Source organism: Sander lucioperca, chromosome 24 (genome assembly GCF_008315115.2).
Source record: "Sander lucioperca isolate FBNREF2018 chromosome 24, SLUC_FBN_1.2, whole genome shotgun sequence".
NCBI lineage: Eukaryota > Metazoa > Chordata > Actinopteri > Perciformes > Percidae > Sander > Sander lucioperca.
The window spans coordinates 9,664,710-9,680,142 of record NC_050196.1 but is presented as its reverse complement, the minus strand read 5'-3'; the positions used below and the strand labels follow the sequence as shown (position 1 = coordinate 9,680,142).

Sequence of the window (15,433 nt, the reverse complement as noted above, 5' to 3'; positions counted from 1 at the left end):
TCATAGTAATTTGGCTGGTACAGTACATTTTGGATGTCTGTACCCTACAGAGAAACTGTAGCAAAGTCTTCTTCCCCCCCCCCCCGTTTATCCGATTGTCCTTCTCAGCGCGAGAAGAGAGCCGCTGTGAGAAACTGACACTAATTTTTCTGACATGAAGCCTGTGATATGTGTAATCCCCTTAGAGCATAGCCGAAGAACCTGTTGTATCTCCACTGACCAGAGGAGGCGGGGGGGTGGACAGGCGCTCTCTCTCTCGCCTCTCAATATTCCCTCATCTTTCTTTTCTTCCCCCCTTTGCCTTGCCCTGCCTTTGACGCTAAGTCATTTGCATTGTTGAGAAATATGTATGGCTGATGCTCATCCTTTGGCTGTGTGTTCTTACAGCTATTCCTATTTGTGGCTATACATATCCAAATAAGAGCATTCCTTGGCTTACAACGACTACTGGAACTGATCCTGAAATGATCAGTTCTGGGACATTTTGCCTCACCGTCACTGACACATTTAGAAGATGAAACATATAAGTTGGCTTTTCCTTCCCTTTACAACCACGTCGCCCCTCTTTGCTTTGTTGTACAGTTGTTCTTCTCATTGATAATGTCTTTCCTTCTCTCCTTTTCTCAGTTTGCCCCGAAAGAGTCTCTTTTCCAGGGGCACTGACTGCTAGTTATGGGTCAGCCTATAGCAGTTCACAAGGAGACCACTTTTGTGAAATCCCCCAGCTATAAGACACCAACAGGACAGGCACTACAGTGCTCAGATGGCTGCAAAAACGCAGACCCAGTGATCCTAGCACCCGGTAAAGTAGCGAGGCGCTGGATGCACATGGACAGGGCTTCCCTTCATCCTCAAAAACAGAGAATGCTCCCTCTTAAGGATCCTGTTTTGTTTTCGGGCTCTAATGGATCCGTTTGGACTAATGGATCTGTTTGAAGCGGTGAGGCTCCAGGACACCAGGAAACACCAGAAATCCATTATGAAATGATAGCCAAAGGCTTTTTGCTTACATTTTGGCTGGTGATGGAGAACACGAATCAATGGTGAACAGTAGGTAAGAACAAGTGCTTTAAATGTAAAACTGTAGAGGAAACCCAGCTGATTATAAGGTGATCAAGTATATTTGGCCTGGCTAGTAGACTACAGTACAATTAGTGATAATGCGAGTGAAGGCAAACAAGAAAATAACCCTTAGTGCAAAGGACAGAGACCAGGTAATTTCGAAACAATGGCCACACACTTACACATGTAAGACTGTGTTGCCTCAGCACTAATTAAGTGCCTTTGTTTCACCAGCTGTAATCCCACAGATGGAGGAGTAGTACTGCTGCTGACGTGTCTGAGATCGTCCAAGGAGAGAGAGAGAGAGAGAGAGAGAGAGAGAGAGAGAGAGAGAGAGAGAGAGAGAGAGAGAGAGAGAGAGAGAGAGAGAGAGAGGAGGAAAGATACACAGACAGGGGGAGAGTGGTATAAAGGTATAAAAGTAACACTCCCACCTTCATGTGAAATGTGTAATAAAGGCTGTCTGTTTACGCACACACGCGAATATCTTGAGCAACGGAATGTGTCCATTTATCTTTATCTGACACCATTTTAACATTTCGCCGGTCTTTCCTTTGGCTCACATTGTGTCCTTGTAAGTCATTGTGGTCACTCCTCGGAATAGCTGCAGAATGTTGTGCATTGGCTGAAAACCACATGCTAGTGTTGACACTATGCATTACAGGCACTGCAGTTAGTGATCAGTTAGCTCAAACTGCAGTTCAGGCGGTTCTCGGAGATGTGAAAGATGTGTGTCTATACTCAAAGTAATATCTAATAGAAATGTACGGTCTGTAAATGTTACACCAAGGCCACAGTGTTACAATTCAGGAATATATGGCTGATTGCATGTGAAAGAAAAGATGTTAGGTGGAAATGTGTTCTTCTTTACAGCCTCAATCAAAAGACATTGAAAAGTCCACCGCAATCAAATAAGAGGGCGCTCTTATTTATACAGTATAGTATATTCCTTTAAGAGCTGTGATTTATACTTCATACAGGTTATGAAACCAATGTTTCTTCATCTGTCACAATGGTTGATGGATTTCTACAAAGGAGCTTTCATGTAATCGTACATTAGAAAAAAGGCACAGGCAATTTAAAAGTTGATTATCAGCATTCAGGTAATGTCTGCGATAACTTCCCATGCTATGTGTGTGTCACTGTTGTAACTGTTCTTTGGGGAGGTGATGGTCAAAGTGTGGCTGCAGTGGCACCGTTGTGTGGCACCTGCGGAGTCCAGGCCTTTGCTGCTAATCCAGCTGGAGGCTGGAGCCCTGCTTCAGTTAATCTGATCATCTGTGACCTGCTGAGACATGAAACCCACCGTCTAGAGCTCCTCTAATCTGCACACACACACAAACACAAATCCACATATACACATACAGGGACACAGGTATGTAGCTGACAGATACACACAAAATCACACCAGCATGTGCTCGCTCACATGTATACAGCACATCTGAAGTGAACTGTCCTACTCTCCCACACACCCACATACAAGAAAGGCTCAGCTATGACAATGCTACCTCTCAGTCTGTTGACAGGTGAGTCACAGCTAAAAGACTGAGGCATTAGCCTGCTTTCTACAAGCTGTCATTTCCCTATGCTGAGAAGATATATCTTGTCTGCTTTGCACTGCTATGACAGCAGTCCTATAGCCATCTGGAACTTACAACAAGCCATGCTAGTGGAAGATTTCATAAAATTAAGTTACACATGATGTTGATGCCCTAGTTCGAGAAGAACTGTGCCACAGCCCCAAGAGGAAACAGCAGAAAGCCAGTAGGCCTTAATATCCTAATTTTACATTTGATAACAGTTACCTCAATTTCAATCACTCTCTAGCGATCAAAGCTGCCACTTCTCTGCAGCATTCTAAGAATAACACAACTCCACTACACTAAATGCTAATCAGAGAAATTAAACAAACAATATGAGAAAATATAAAAGGCTAGCCTACATCTCCTTTCTCCGCTGACACTATCGACCGCGTGTCAGAGCGTGTTGAGGAGTTGTGTAAATCCATAAAACAGATAAAGGAGGATAATGAGATGGAAGGGAGAGAGCAGATCTATTCATCAAAGCCTCTTTCTAACACACTCAGCAGATAGGAGCAGAAATGTTGTATGGCTGCTTACTCTCCAGTTTGGAGATTAAAGCTTTGGTTGCTGATAAAAAAAAAAAAAAAAAAAAAAAAAGTTGAGAGGTATAGGGCTATAATTCAAACTACAGAGAAACTGGAGAGCCCAGTTACTCAAGTGAGAAATTTAGAAGCACATTTAGTATTCCTGTTATGAATCTTATCTTGTCTTTAATCACATTCGGGATATAATGCCTCACAGTTATTCATCATGAGAGAAGTCATACTGCCTGTACATACTAAAACATAACTCAATTCAAAGTCAATATCAGAAACAAAAGTTATTTATATGCCACATTATGCTGGTTTCTTGCAGAGTACAAACCAAAATATGATATATATATATATATATATAAAAATGGGAAACCACAAATGCACAAATTGCTTGTGCAATTTCATTGTTGCTACAGTATATGCAACCAAAGGGGAATAAGGTGCAGCATCGCCTGGGTCGGCATGTTGTTTGTTGGTTGTGATGATGAGGCCTCTGAGGCTCTCTCCCGTGGGCTGAGGAGATTTGAAGCCCACATGGAGATGATGAAAACAGTGCTCATAAGGTTGAGAACACTGAGGTCGAGAGGGCTGAATGAGTGTTTATATGTTAAAGTAATAAGGGCCCTTTGGTCAAAGGTCAAAAAGAGATCAATAAACCAGGCTGTTTAAGTTACAGTGACTCAAACAGCCTCTGAGCTGCAGGGTGTTTTATCGTAAAATCCTCGGATGCAGGTAAACATATTGATCTCACTATTCACCCATGTCATCACCCTGATCTTTTTTCCTGCCGTCCTCTAAGGTGAGCCCTGGCTCTGTAGGGTGAATGAGCCAAAAGGAGAATCAGAGCTCGGGAAACGCAAACAAAATGTGATTAGAGAGCAGTTTTTCCAGAGGCAACATCTGTTTGTTTACCAACCATGAAATGCCTTTTTTTGGTTAAAAAAAGAAAGAAAGAAAAAAATAAATTGCTACCAGGACTGTGTGTGTGATCATTAAACCTGACGCTATTCCCATCATGGATGTTTTAATGGTTTGCAACAGCAAATGTGGTGCCAATTTATGCGCCCCACTGGTACCACTTGTCCTCCCCTCTCATCCTCCTCTCCCTCCTTCATTCCCTCTCCCACCATGGGTTCACCCTGCTCTGTGACGGTGCGCGCTGCCAATTAGTGTCCCCCACCTGTCGCCGTGTGTCACTGGTGCAGGCATCTGCTGGGTGTGAAATTGGCCATCTCACTTTCGTCCATGAACTTTGCATGGCCCCCCTGTCGGCGCGCGCACACACATGCACACATGCACGCACGCGCACACACATGCACACATATTGTAAAGCTTTGACAGCTTATTATTCCTATATCACTGTAGTGACATCACCATGTTCCCAGATCCCAGAAATAAACATAGTGAGTATGTTATTATTCATGATAGGAATGACGGCCAAAACTACGATTTATGCTTTAATAATAGACATCGAGTTTTATTGTTGTTGGAATTTTTACTGAGCTCAGCTGAACAAAAGAGGCATCAATTAAGCATAAATTAAGAGCCAGTATCAAATCTCAATGTATTGGTATGAAAACATTTACAACAATATGCCACTCTCCCTCTAACTAGACAGCTTTAAGCCTTTCATTCCCTAATACAAGAGTAATTTACACCAACTCCAAGACTTTCATCCAGGCAAGCTCTATCAGATTACCCCAATTTGCAGCAGCTACACTGGAGCCTATTAAACCTGATTTCTGAGGAAAGTAAGATTGGCCTTGAATAAATTGTCTACTGTAACCTCATGGCACTGACTGCAACAGCACCATTGTTGTTTGGGGGTAATCACCCATTTTCAGATACCTACATTATTCCATCACTCCGATTCAATCCTTATCCTCAATCTAATGACTAAATGATTGCCTCTCATCATGTGTATGGCGAGGGTGCAAATTAGAATTTAAAGTAGTTTGCTAATTTTGAGATGGCGGTCTCCGTTCAGCTCATCTGCAGCTCACAGCATAGTGAGCGTTTCACGAGACATTACAGTAGGTTCTACTTTTACTGCAGAGTCCATCACTGCCACTCATTGTTAAGCCTGGATAGGATATGAGTCAGAACAAGAACACTTCTAGAAGAAGGAATGAGTTTGCACGGGGCACATTCCATTGTCACTTAAACGCGCATTTTAGAAGGCAGGCAACATATAGGCTTAGACATTTTCTGTACTGACACATCTTCACATGGGATTGGGATGTCAGGGTAAGGCTGGTTTACAACAGCCAGTTTGACACAAACTAATAGTCATTTAGACAAATAAGAGGAGGGAACCCATTCTGGTGTAGGGCCCCTAAAGATTGCATTTCTGTTGCCTCATTAGATGGAGCCAATTAAGAAGATCTGTCTCATTATAAAGGCTGGCCCCTGGGAGACAGCTGGGCCTGTCTGTCTAACTGTTTGTACCTCCCTAGGTGTGTGTTTGTATGAGCTTGGGGGTGGCTGGGTGGGAATTGTGGAGCATCTTGAGCTCTGTGTCTTTGTAAGTTTGTCCATTTTATAATCAGAGGAGAATTAAAGGAAGCCTGGCAGGAGCAGTCAACATATTTCCTGAGCAACGATTAATGTCTATGTTTAATATGGGTCACAAAATACCCCATATGTTTCTGTACTAGCAACACAAGGAACATACTGCAGCTAGCGGAAGGCATCGCTGGTCTTTCCAGGAAAAAAAACAAGGCTGAGGCTATTGATTTTTTTAAGCATGATATACATTTTTAAATGGAATCCTTTGAGGTAGGATACAGCTGAGCAAAGCAGACAAATAAATGCTACTATCAGTAGAAGCTAGATGAGGACAACCTGAGTCTGTCTTTGATGAGTGATGATGAAACTACGTATCAATAATTAATGAGACCAATACTAAAGGTCAAGCACGCAGCGAACCTCCTGCCTGACTCGCCATAGATCTGCCATCAGCTTTACTGCAGAGGTGCTCACAACAGCAACCACTACTGCAGCAGTAAGGGAGTTTGAGTCCAGCTGGCTTTGAAATCACCAAATGTGAGGATGGCATTGATTCTGCAGTACTGATTTAATTTTTTTTTTTTTTACAGAGAGACAAAAAAAAACTAAAAAAAACAAGATTGCAGAGAATCTAGTACTTTATCAGCACTGTGGGCAGCAGAGAGCAATGGAAAAAGAGGATGACTCAGAGATAGTGGGTGGATTGAGACCAGGTGAGACACTGGTACAGCAGATGGGCAGATCTTCAGTGCTCAGTCTCTCCATCGTGTTGCAGGCGGCTCATTGGGTGACGAACACCTACTATTCAATCTGACATGACCAACGGTAGTGCCATACATTTTCAAGTTCAAAACTCCAGTATATGATATAACAAAGGCTGTGCATTAGCAGATTGGTGTAGAGACAAAAGGTTGATATTCTGGAACTAAAACCATGTTTTGAATTGATATCATTATTATTAGTAAGTAATATAGGAGGAGTAACATACTTTTGCATATAGAAAAAACTAACTTCAGTTTAAAATGCAAGCTCATGCCTGATAGTTTGACACTTTTTTTAATAAATCTAAATGCTGCTATTTTTCCTTTTTTTCTGATGTCTGGAATACCCTTGCTTGATTTTAGACACAACACTGCCTTCACATGTACCACTACCCAACTATTCTTAGTTGTTTGTGTTTTAGTTTGGCTGCCCACATTAAAGAGAGATTCGCTACCAAAATTTAGTCTAAAGTAAATCACTCACATGTTTATGAACTGTGATATCACACACTCTGAATAAAGCAGGAAAAAGCAGGAAAAAGGAAATATCTAACTGATTTTGTGAAGTCAATAAAGAGTATTACGGTAGTACTGCATTTTACTCATTTACTGTAATGTCTCTATATTCAAAGAGAAATAGTGTCTACAGTCCAGTTCCACAGCTAGACCCAGAGGGAGACAGTGAAATGTGGGGATCGCATCACACACACACACACACACACACACACACACACACACACACACACACACACACACACACACACACACACACACACACACACACACACACACACACACACACACAGATGTGGGGCATAGCAGTGGCCCAATTAAATTGCCATCATGTACCCTACTATATCAGCTTCTCTAAACAACAGCAGTACAGTGCAATACTGTGCAGTCTATTAATTAGGTTAATTGTGATTCAAATGCTTTCATTTACACAAAATCAATGTTTTTGTGTTCTTTTCCAACATTTCCAGTGAGACCTTCACTACAAATAGTAAGACTGACTGGCTAACTGGACCTGGGTCATGAGACTTTAACAGTGAGCTCATCTGACTTCCTCCTCCCTCTCTCTTATCTCTTCTTATCTTTGAACCTTTTTTTTCAGATCAGCTCGACTGGGGCTGTGGAGTGTATGGGGTGAAATCACATGGATCAAATGGAATTTGGCACGGTTTGCACAGGGAAGACAGCGAGTGTGCGTGCATGTGTCTGTGCACGAGGAGGCCTGTTTAAGGAACGGCAGTGGCGGGGGTCTCCTAGGGGCTCATCAAAGCATGCCGCGTCCACTGCAGCCCCGCGTTAAGCTCAAGTCAGTGCCTCATTGTGTTTGTGTGAATGACCCTAGGGGGAAGACCAACTCCCGCTGCGCTGCATTCCCCTCCACATGTTTGCTCTGCCCAGGGTGTGGCCCAGTTCGAGAGGATTACGCTGAGGAATGCAGCCGAGCCCATCTTTTAAAACAAGAGAAGGGGGGGGGGGGGCTGAGGCCATGGGCATAAAGTTCATGTTCACTGAGGCTTCCTAAAGATTCCAAAAAAATGCTAATGCAATAAGCCCAGAGGGAGGAAGTTACCGTTATATCAGAGGACTCTCTAAACTTAAAAAAAGCGGTCTAGGTATCCGTTAGCATTTGAGTTTCACTTTCTGGTTTGTGTCTGGACTGGTAGCTATGGAGTAACAGATTAACTCGAGGTCGCAGGCTTTCCTACTGAGTCTTGATTACAATCTTTGATAATTGGTTTAAAAAAGTTCTGGTTACCCGCCTGGCTAGACCTGTCACTTACTCCCGCCTTTAGTTCCTCACTCCTTTGGTTGAATCACTTCTTCTCTTCCCTTGCTTTATTCTCTTAGCCATTCAAATATTAACACCTTCCCTTCTCGCCATGTTCCCTCGCTTCTTTATTTACCAGTTTCAGCCATCCCACGCCCCCACCCACCCAAAAAAAAAAAAAAAAAAAACACTTACAGCCTGCTCTTTTGAAGCAAAGTCCGGATTAAGATGTTCTTACAAAGTGAGGGAAACCAGGGCACCTCACCCCCAGGGGGACTGCTGCGACACCTGAAAGTAGCTTCTATTGTTTCTCCTACTTCACCATGTTCTTTTTGACAACCACCACTTGACGAAACATGATAGTGCCAGGATGCACCAGACTATCCCCCACCTCTCAGACTATTGAAGCTCAGTCAGGCGTGGAGGTTACCTGGTAAAAATCTGACTGGTACAAAAAGAAAACAGAATCTTAACAGATCATGTTATCAGACATCTGCTGCTGACTTGATTGCCTTGTATTTTACAAAAAGACACGTGTCTAAAAACAGCTCTCTCTATATATAAAATATAAAATACATGTTAAGTGTAATATACATTTTCTGCATTATGTAAAAATCTTAATGACAATCTCTCTACGAGCGCTTATTTTGAGTCTTATTTTCTGCTTTATTTCAAATCTGCCTACGTGTGTTGTGCCATATTTGTGCAATGACAAGCAGTCAAAAACTAAAATTTAGACAGGCGCTCTGGACAGGAACAGTCTTTTACTGCAGAGAGAAAAAAAATATATAACCCAGTCAGCACAGTCAGAGACAGCACTACAGAGGAAAAAAAACCTGGAAAAATCAGAGGAATAAGCATCAACAAAAGGCTACTGTCAGAGGCACAGCCAATGTGACATCGTCACATGACGGGTGTGATTGCATTTACTCCATTAACGTAGGTATTCTCGCTCATTTCCTACAGCCCCCCCCCTCATCCCCAACACCACTTTGTCATGGTTTCCATGGTCACAGGGCAACAAGAAGCAAAGAGCTTAAAGGAAATGGCTTCAACCGCGACCATCAACCACGGCGATCATTTGTGATACTACTGGAGACGCAGTTCTGCCTCTATTGATTAGCTATCACTTTCTGCAGTTAATGATGGTTAAGTTTCAAGGAGGGACTGTTCGGCCCAAAAAATGAATGATATTTCAATCTCTCTCAATGGAATAGATTTAGACTGTAAAATCATCTACCTGGTCTGTTTGAACAACTACAATATCATCATTGTGCCTATCAGCCACCAAACCTGTCTGCACATGTTTAGTTTGCATGTAATATTCCTAAATCAAAAGACAGAACAGAGACAAACCTCAAATGATATTGATTTGGACTATTCTGGATTTAAAAGCGAAATGGGCGATTGAGTGAATGAGTAAGAGTGAAATAATTGTTGACGTATCTAAACATTTCCCAATGCTACTCCTGTTGTTGAGGTCACAACTTTTCATGTCACGTCTCAGTGGTAATAAATGATACCTGGCAAGCTATATCATGTCTACCAACCAAATGTGACTACAGCTTTAGTTGGACGGAGATGAAGCAGCTTGTCTGGCCTATTTCGAGAGATGACAAATGCAGCAGAGAGACTATTTCTAAAGCCCACAGTGTACAGCAGGAGGACAAAAAATAATCCTCTAGACATGACACTATAGAAGTGCTGAGAGCGGCGTAGTGGAGTTGGGACGATGTAAGCTTGATGATCCAGAAAGCAGGAGCAAACCTAGCAGGATTGACTCCTCATCTTCATTCGTCCAATGCAACAGAAAATGCAAAACCAGTTATTTAGGTAGTTGTAGTCTTCCCATGCCATGGAACTTGTGCAAATTGCCACTGTTTGGCTGCTCCCAAACCCCACTACACCCCCCCCTGTCCTTGGCATGTGACTTCACTGCCTGATCAAAAATCTGAAAAGCCGTGTGGCCGGTTAGCTCAGTTGGTAGAGCAGGCGCACATGTATAGAGGTGTATGCCTCGACGTAGAAGGTCCAGGGTTCGAGTCCGACCTGTGACAATTTCCTGCATGTCTTCCCCCTCTCTCTTCCCCTTTCATGTCTAGCTGTCCTATGCATTAACGGCGGAAATTCCCAAAAGAAAATCTTTAAAAAAAATCTGAAAAGCCTGGTTGTTCTCCAGGTCTCATAAATAGGGATGGATGCACACAGAGGAGCAATAACTGAATTATGCTCTCAAATGTAATTTATACCCAGCAAAAATATGAGGCACTTACCTCATCTCTATTTCTTGCCACGAGTAATGACAGCAACATCCCGTTCCACTGCATTGTGTTTAAAATTAATTACACCTTTACAAGCTACGTCGCAGACGATGATTGCTGAGATTTTGCCAGTCAGAGACACCTATAATTTACATGATATCTTAAAAATATTTATTTAAATGTTGTGCAACCCAAACACCCAGTAATCATAGGCCTTAAACAAATCTCTCAGCATACAGTACGTATACATTATTTTAAAACTTTTTGAACTCTGGATCAAGATTCAAAATCACGTCAAAATGCATTTAGAATAAACCTTGCAAAGATGAGGAACTGAGAGAGAATGATTTTGTTTTGGCAATGGGCTGCAAAATTTGAGATTTGGCTATTGGGGAGTTTAATAGGAATAAGCCATTGTCATCGCAGGAATGTTTTTTATCAACTCTGAAAACAACAACCACAACGGTCAAATTTTCCACTGAGTTGGCATGCTTGCCTACTGCTGCCTGACAAGTGCGACAACAGTTACACCTCCTACTCTACTCCTCTCCTGAGCCGTACCTTTCACATGTTTATGAAAAGGACCCTTCTGATCATTGGCCAAGTCATGCCTGGCAGCACACAACCCTGGCATGATAACCCTATCAGATGAGAAGACCCAGGAAGACGATACGGGCGTAATGGGGTGGAAATCAGCCTGCCGTGGAACGAAACACATTTCCTAATGCATAATAAAGCATTCATTCTCTCAGCTGTCACGAGGAAAGTCTTTGTGGGAGAGGGGGCGAGTTGGAGTTAAAAGTACAGAGAATCCTGTATTCTCGTTCTGTCACTGGGTTGTATGCTGAAAACAGGGGGAGAGAGAGAACTAGCCTATCTGTCAATACATTTAACAATTTGGCTGCATAAGGCTTTTGCTTGTGGGCTTATCCAGAGCAGCCTACGTACGATGACAGCAGCAAAATTCCTAGATTAACAATATTATAAGTAACATATAGTAAGGAGTGTTACAGTAGGGTCACAGCCAGGGTACAAAATTAGCACCATCCACTAACCACTAGTGGTTGGTAGATTAGCTCACCAGGTGTTGGAACAGGGGTTAAGTAACTTCACAGCTGCCTCTGAGAGACATCTCAAATGCACACTATATGCATAGGCTTTTTCTTCATTCCATACACCAAGATACAGATAATGCATGAATTGCCAGTGGATTGCCTCAAAGGCACTATTTGTAGAGGAAGCGTCATTGAGAATTTGAGAGGTTGAGCTCCGGTCATTTAGTTTCCTCAGTCAGTGGATGACTGGTTGGAGTTTTTCAAGGAACAGCAAAATCAGGATCCATGTGAGGACACCCCCCTTGCATGGTGCAACAACAAATCAATCCCGATTGGAGTCAGCTGTTTGCTCATTAAACCATAATGACATAACAGCTCGCAAAATCTGGCATCTGGGAAGGAATATCACTCAATTACTGGCTGCAAGCAATAACTTAGCGAGCCTTACCATGAGCGAAGTCTTAGCCAAGAAAACAGCTGATAGCAACATAAACGCAATATACTTTCATAGTGTTGTATAAATGATTGACCATTAGCAACTTGTAATGAAAAGGGCTTTTACACACCCCAAAGATCTTAATGGATTTCAGGTACGAAAAATGTGAAAATGTGGATAGCTAACCATGCGTTTCAGGAGGGATAGGGTCACAATCTTCAGACATAGAAAATGAACCACATCAGAATTAAGAACAACTCTTTGCATGGTGTGAATCTAGTCTCTCTGTTTTGTCACTGACCTCGTACAAAACCTTGAAAAACGTTAAATTTACTCACCACACACTGCACTGCTTTATATGTGAAATGCAGCCACAGTACAAAAAAAAAGAAAAAAAAAAAAAGAAAAAAAACACACTCCTCACAGTTTCAGTGTTCTGCTCTAGTTTCTTGGCTATTTATCATTGTCACCTTTTTTTTCCTTCCACACAGCTTGAAAATATTGGGTTGCTCTTGGATGCAGTCATTTTATTTGCAGCATGTGAGGGCTTGTATGAAGCGACCTTGTTATAATTGGGGAGACTTTTAAAGTGTCTGGTGTTAGGCTAATTTCAGATATTTTACAACTATTAAAAAGCAAACTGTGCTGAACATAACAAATTAGCAGCAAAAAAGCAACTTATCTTAAGAGAGGTCAAATAAACTACTTTATTAAAGAAATAATAATTCAACATGGCGTTAAGGCCTCTAGTGTAGTTTCATATAATAACAATTCTAACCCTCTACAATCGAGATTCTGACAAAAAAGAAGACTAACCACATCAGGAAAAATCTCTTCTTGGAGCCATGAGAACCAAACATGAAAAACAGCTCTGGCTGTTTATGTTGGTTGTTGGTTGTCTGTGACAGCTGACATGCACCCAGGAATAGAAGCCTTGGAATGACTTAAGGCGATCCGATGTTCACCCACATATACAGATGATGGACAAGGCATTGTAACATTAGAAGAACTTACCATATAAAAAAACCAAAGAGACACACATACACACACATACACACACACGCACACCTGTGGTGACAGTGAACATGACAACAGACCTCTCTGGCCTTTAGCTTCATAGGTCAGGCTCGTCTGCTAACTGCAGCACAGCATGGAGACCTGACACAAATGCTAATTTGAGCAGACAACCTATACCCACCGACCATGAGGAACCACAGCTGTAACATTTTATGTCAGATACTATATTGGTACTGCAAAGATGTAACCTAATTATTCAAATTTGCTTTACATTGTTTGACAGTTCCATGATGTTGTGTAAAGAGTAGACAGAGTAGAAACCATGATTTCTGCAGTGTATGCCAGGCATTCATGAACAAATTAACCTCATGAAAAGGTCTAAAAACAATCTGTTTGTAACAAGTACTCTGGGGGGGGGGAACAGAATACAAATAGAGGCTAGATCCCTACAGAACACAGCAGTTACCTACTGTATTTAAAAGTCCTTACCTTTAACGAGTCAAAACAGGCGATGACCCTTCCATTCTCCACCTGGCAGCTTTTGGGTGGGTGGGCAAATTTGCATTCCTCATCACTGCGTGAACAAGTCCCTCTCTGAAACTGCCGGCACACTTCCAGGGTCAGCCATTTTGTGTCCCGTATCGAGGCAATGTTTAGAGCCATGTCAGCAGCACTGGCTGTGGAGCTAGGGTGGAGTGGAGCCACTTGGTTTTAGGAGGAGCCTATCCTCTGAGGAGGTGTTTCAGAGTGTTCCAGTTAAAAAAATAAAACACGCAACAGCTAAAACTGGTGGAACATGCAGCTATAAATGATCTGCTTCAGGTCAGTGGATGAGGTTTGTCCTTCCGGACAGGGAAGTGTAGGTAATGGACTGGCAAAGTCTCTGTGACCGGAGCATGGGACTGCACTGCTGTTGAAGTTTCTCAGTCACACAGCTAATTGCTCATCAATCAGTAAGTCTCAGGTGCAGACCTCTGACAAGGCAGAGGGGGCATGCTCAGAGACAAACTCTACTGGTTGTACCAATGTACCCAAAAATGACCTTTGTATGAGTGATGATATCTGTGCAAGGGTGGATGTTGGGGAGCAAAAGTGGTGCTATTTTGAGGTGAAACGGCACAGTTTAAAACACGTTTGTGGCTTTCTATTGTTTAAAAGTCTTCAGTACATGCTCTCTGAGCTTTGGCACCTTGGCCAGCAGTGCAGTAGTAGTCCACTGCTTCACTTGGGGGTTTCTTCGCACTGAGCACAGGTAAGGACAAACAAACAGGTCAGGAGGTCAGCTGAGTCCTATCACAACTGCAGAGGGAAAAATCTGGAGCTCTTCAGAAACGCCCAGGGATCTTCAAGTAAGGATGTTGTCTTACAAGGCACTTTCTGTCTGTGATCTGGAATGGAGAAGAGAAAAAGACAGAAAGAGAGAAACAAACAGAGTGAGAAAAAGGTTTGCTAAATATGATGGCCAACTATTCATCTAATACGTTTCAACAGGCATCAACAGTGTTTGTGTATGCATGTCAATCTGAATTTGTGTGCATACTGCCCCAGAGGGGTGCTAGCTCTAAAGAGCACAGAGCTGATGAAGCAGAGAAAAGGCATTTGTGAGGTTATTCAGAAGCCACTTGAGTTTAAGTCCCCCAATCACTGCTGTGCGCCATTGTACGAGGTGACTACAAGCCCACTGGCTCTCCAACATATTGCATACAAAGGGGTGAACGGCAAAAGCCTCTGTGTTATGAGACAGTGGACAAGAGCATAGAGTAAGAGCAGAGATAGAAAAAAGCCTGAGGGTCCAACCCGCCCTGTAGAGCCATGCACGGCAGGATGGTGCAGCCAATAGAAAACCGCGGGGCACAGCACTATTCCAGGCAGCCATCCAACAGCCACAGAGGGACCGAGACAGATGCATATGCCAGTGCCAGACACGATTATGACGCTGCCCAGTGTCCGGCAATATTCACTGGTCTCCCACCATCCAAATTAGATACCGGCTCATTGACAGTGGCCCGTGAATTTACATTCATGGGGGGAATGTGTGTATGTGCTCCCTGCCTCGTCCTGTAAAGGTACTGGTCTCTGTCCGTTTGTTGTCTAGGGAGAGAAGGGGGACAATTGGTGGAGCAAATAAGGAAGTGACCTTTAGCTTGTGCGTACGAAACCCATTACTAAGCTACTGCGCAAGGAGCTCTTTTCTTGGCACATCTGGAAATATTTTTCTGCTAACTGGGGGCAGGAAAAAGGGGGATGAGGACACCAGACTGAGGGAGGAGAAGGGTTGTAAAAACATACAGCTCTAGTTAAGAGATTCCCCCTTTACTGTTCTAAACATGTAAACGTATCCACGGAAAACAGACAAGACCAGGAGCAAACACCAAGAAAATGTTAAATACTGTGAGAACATCTTAAACTACCTCTAAAGGCCTATGACAAGCTCCAC

General features: G+C 42.7%; 1 protein-coding gene across 28 annotated transcripts in view; it reads right to left on the bottom strand.

Moving 5' to 3' along the window:
* Window positions 1–15,433, bottom strand: part of LOC116044640 (muscleblind-like protein 2a) — a 54,119-nt gene that overhangs the window by 29,399 nt on the left and 9,287 nt on the right. For all 28 annotated transcript variants that reach the window (XM_035998505.1, XM_031292018.2, XM_031292028.2 and 25 more), the window contains one exon: window positions 13,486–14,384. In XM_035998505.1, coding sequence (XP_035854398.1) covers window positions 13,486–13,659 — 174 coding nt within the window. In that variant the 5' untranslated portion in view covers window positions 13,660–14,384. The remainder of the gene's footprint in view (window positions 1–13,485; window positions 14,385–15,433) is intronic.